General features: G+C 50.9%; 1 protein-coding gene across 1 annotated transcript in view; it reads left to right on the top strand.

Annotated features, from left to right (window-relative positions):
- LOC101663225 (SV2 related protein) overlaps positions 1–4642 on the top strand; it is an 84669-nt gene that overhangs the window by 40991 nt on the left and 39036 nt on the right. Inside the window, exon 6 of the mRNA XM_013006383.2 lies at positions 4004–4128. Within this exon, the coding sequence (XP_012861837.1) occupies positions 4004–4128 (125 nt within the window). The remainder of the gene's footprint in view (positions 1–4003; positions 4129–4642) is intronic.

Here is a 4642-nt window from a genome sequence, read left to right as displayed (position 1 = left end):
GATATCTATGGGTGTATTCCTACGCACACCTCCGTCCCTTTACCTGTCGATGAGCCTTTTGAGTCCGGCCCACGTTTGGGCTGTTGGGAGCACGGCTGCTGTGAGCACCAAAGGGCGCGTAGCTGTTTGAGGCCTTCCCTCCAAGTCTTTTGGGTGCATGCCTGGGAATAGAATTGCAGGGATCATGCAGTATCCCTAAATGCAAGTTCCTGAGAACCCCCCCAAACTGTTTCCTACGGCAGCTGAGCCATTTTGCACCCCAATACAAGGTGGAGTGGGATGCGGGGGAAGGGTTTTTAGTTTCTCCACAGCCCCGTGGACACTCATTTGTCCCAATTTTCTGAGCATCACCTTTCTAGTGAGTGTGACGGGTCCCTGGGGTGGTGCTAAGAGTTTGTGCTCAACTGCTAACCACAAGGTGGGCGGTTCAAACCCACCCAGAGGTGCTGTGGAAGAACAGGCTGGGGACCTGCCACCAGAGAGATGACTCAAAGAAGCAAACTTGTGGCCATTGCTCTGAGTCCGACTCCCTCGGCAGACCGGCCCTCTGTGGTCCCTCTGAGACAGACATCAGTGTCCGTCCTACAAGGCTGCCCTCAGCCAGAATCGACTGGACAACAGCTGCTTGTTGCTTGTCTAGGCTTCAGCGGAGCAGATTGCCACATCTGTCTCTCATGGATCGGCTGGTGGGTTTGAACTGCCAACCTTTCAGCTAGCTGCTAACATTTGACTGCTGTGCGGCCAGGGTGTCTTTTCTGTAAGGACGATACAACCAAGAAAAACCTCATGAAGCTCAGTCTTAATACTGTAGCACAAGGGGTCGGACCCCCGAATCAGAAAATCAAACCAATGGCAAAGGGTTCGCTTTTCAGTTCTGGAGCGGGTCTTGACGATTTACAATTGTTCAAGCGAGCATGCATATGTTTCCACCTTCCAACCCCCGCACCTCCCACCTCCCGCCCCCGAGTGCGCCCAGGGGCAGGCAGGTGAACTGGACCTCAGCTGTGGGAGACCTTCCCCACACCTCACGGCGCATGTTCAAACCTCGTGTGAAATGGGCATTCTACTTGAGAATGCGTTTGGAGTTGGTTGTGGCATCAAAGTAATATGTTCAATTACATTTATGTCTAAGTTTATGGAGTTTTGTTTTTTGCTCAGATTCTTAAAGTGGAATCAACCTTTCAGGAATATGCCCATATTTCTCCTACCTGTTTCTCCATTGTGGGAGCCAGCCCACATCCAGATGGGTCCTAAGGGTGATGGTGTATGATTGAAGGGAATAATTAAACAGACACCAGACAAAGCATGCAAGGGCTCACCTCTTCCAGGGCACCAGGAACCGAAGAGAGAGCGAATATATTCTTTTATAGGCTTTTGTATTCTCATGTTCTCAGGACATACATACCTCATTAATTAAGCATGTAACAAGGTGGGCAGCATCTTAACCCTAGAAGTCCCTGAGCTCATTGGGGGAGCACTGGGGCCAGGCAGAGGGGAGCCGACTGCCCCTTGAGCAGGGAGAACAAAAGAAACAGGTCCCCTCCTATAGATCAAGGCTCTGGCTGTGTGGTGATCAGCCGTCAGCTTGTGAGAGGTAGCATTAAGTTAACACTACTGTGGGAGGATATTGTGGGGGTGGTCTTCCATTAGGAGAACGTGACTGGGATGTCAGAAAAAAACAGCCTCAAACAACCAAAGGGTACATAGGCACAATTGTACGGCGATAATATCTAAAGATATTATCTTTAATATCTTTATTAAAGATCATAGTAAAGTCATAGAGGGTAGGAAAGATAGGAGAGAGAGTACCATACAGGAGTCAGACACATTGTATGGTAGATGCTCACCTCAGCCCCTCTTGCTGGTCCACGTGGGGGTGGGAGAAGAGAGAAGGAGAGAGGAGGGTCACTTTACTGTCTTGGGATATTTGTAGGCAGCCATAAGACCTGCATATTCAGCAGTTACATCGTCACAAGGTGGGTGGTATCTACGTTAAGGTCCCTGAGCTCACAGGTGAGGAAACCTAAGACCTGCATTGGGGGAAGGGATGAGGGGGGCTGAGTGACACAGTGGGAGGAGATAACAAAAGAATGTCCGCTTCTATAGGGAGATTACATCAACCATGTGCTCACTTGAAGGCAGCATAGCTGTTAGGGGAGAATCTGTGGGAACGCTATTTAAAGCAGGATGATGTACTTGGACTTTAACTTACCAAAGTGGTGGCTTTCCTACCGTGGAGTGCCAGCTTTCCAGATATTCCCTCAGTGATAAGTCAGGGAGTAGAGTCCTCGTCCTGTCTCCCTCAGTGTTAGTCCCACACGGGGACTCTTCTCTGACTCACAAATGTGAAGGCCTCCCCCGACTCATGATCCTGCCCTCCAGGCATCCTCAATCAGGAGAATAGAGAATCTGTCCATCTACACTCTCATCCCGGTCCTCAGTTTCCCACACGCCATGGGCCTCCACCACTGTCCCTTTAATAGGAAAGGTGTCATCAAATAATTTAGGAGTGCTTCCGTAACTCCTTTCTATCCCAAACTAGACAAACTCACGCCACTTTAAGAAAGCCAGTGAGCTATATTGCGTTGAGGGGATTCCAATAAATGAGATGAAGCAAAACTCTTGAATGTAAAACCGATGATCTGTTCTTAAACCTTCACCCAAATCACAATAAAAGATTTAAAATTTGACAGAAGAAGAACAGAGCTATGACTATACCCTAACTGTGGTACAAGGGAGAAAGAAGAACCAGGATGGCCACTAATGAAATAACTTAAAGTGGGTTTTGTGCCACTTTCTGCTGTGCCACACGCTCTTGTACAAGTACGCCAAGATGATCAAATGGGGGAAAGCCCCCAAACTCACGGCCACCAGGTTGATTCTGACTCAGACCCTGCCCTGAGGACAGGGCAGGACGGGCCAGGAGGTTTCTGAGACCATAACTCTTTATGGGAGTAGAAAGCCTCACCTTTCTCCCTTGACCAAAGGAAGTCATCACTGTCAGCCTCTCACCACAAATATATTTGGGTTTCATTGTAATGTAACACATGCCCTTCCTTTCTAGCTGATGTTTTGAAATAAGATATCTATGGGTGTATTCCTACGCACACCTCCGTGTTATGAGGTCCCCTACAGTCAGCTCCAACTCCCATCCACCCGAGAGCACAGAGGAGAACTTCCCCTGTAGGTTTCTGAGACTGTCAATTCTTTGAAAGCCTCAGCTTTCTCCCGCAGCGTGGCTAGTGGTTTCGAACTGCTGACCTGATAGTTAACAGCCCAGTGCTGTAACCCACGCTACCACCAGGGCTCCTCATGCTTTCCTGAAACAGTAATCAAATTTTCAAGGTTCCGGATCCGATCGAGTCCAGTCTTCCTTCGTCTTACATGGGGCGTAGCCTTCTTGGCAAAATGTTTGTCTGAACTATGCAAGACCCGCCCACAAAACCCCGTGTCTGCGTACAAAGTGAGCAGCCCGGACGCAAGAGCCTTCCTCGGGACCGTGGGGCAGAGGCGTTTGAGATGGTGCCCGTATAGCACCCCTCTTTATGGTGTCGTCTCCCTTGGGGGGTTGCCAACATCTCTGACCGCTGTGGGTTAAGTACGCATCACTGGAACAGCCAAGGATGCCCCACGATGTGCGCCCTGCAACCCCTTCACCGTGTGGGGCACTCTGGGATGTCGTCTCCTCGTTGTCAGTTGCCAACCTGAGTCGATTCCAGCTCATGGTGATCCCGTGTGTTAGAGTCAACTGGCCCTCGGGGGCTTGGGGTGTGTGGGGCCATCATCTCTATGGAAACAGAGGGCCGGCCTGTCAGGAGCAGAGCACCTATGGTCTGGGGACTCCTGGGTAGGTTCAAACCACCAACTGTTAGGTTAGCTGTTGAGCACCAACCGTTTGTCACCCAGGAGCCTTCCATCCCACCCACCCCTCAATGTGGCAGGGGCCTGCCCACCCGGAAGTGCCAAAGAAGCCCTCCTGACCCAGTGCCTTCCTTTTCCACAGGGATTGAAGATCAGTGTGCTCTGGACCCTGTACTACGGCGTCCTCAGTGCATTCGCGCCCGTGTACAGCTGGATCCTGGTGCTTCGGGGCCTGGTGGGCTTTGGGATTGGAGGCATCCCCCAGTCGTAAGTAAACACCCAGCATGACACCTCTCCCCTACCCCCGCACCACCACCAAATCCAGCTGCTAGTCAACATGGTGTCTTCTGGGGGGCACGAAAGCACTGTCCCGTCACCAGACCAAACCATTGCCACCGGGTGGATTCTGACTCCCAGTGACCCCACAGGGCACAGTTGAACGGCCCGTGGTTTTTGTCACCTGGCATGCAGGTGTTCTACCCTGAAGTGGGACAGCCTATTACCCAGTCCAAGTCAGAGGAAGAAAGAGAAGTTTCTGTGAGCAGGTGAAGCAGCGAGGAGACCACAGCAGTGCGGCAAGACCTGTGCTAGAGGGGCCCTGTTTGAAATCAGAACGCGGAGAGTACATAGACCTTTGACTTGGGAATTGACACTCTAGGGAGTCACGTACAGATGTACGTTAATTCAGGTTTCAGCAAAATTAGTCTGAGGCCAGGCATGGGATGTCTTTGTTAACTGGCTAGATTAAGGTGACCAGATGTCCCGCTTTTGGCAGGACAGG

This window comes from Echinops telfairi, unplaced genomic scaffold (genome assembly GCF_000313985.2).
Source record: "Echinops telfairi isolate 266 unplaced genomic scaffold, ASM31398v2 ScPeMD7_7412;HRSCAF=8450, whole genome shotgun sequence".
NCBI classification, from domain to species: domain Eukaryota; kingdom Metazoa; phylum Chordata; class Mammalia; order Afrosoricida; family Tenrecidae; genus Echinops; species Echinops telfairi.
The sequence above is the reverse complement of the archived record's forward strand: the minus strand, read 5'-3'. Positions and strand labels throughout refer to the sequence as shown.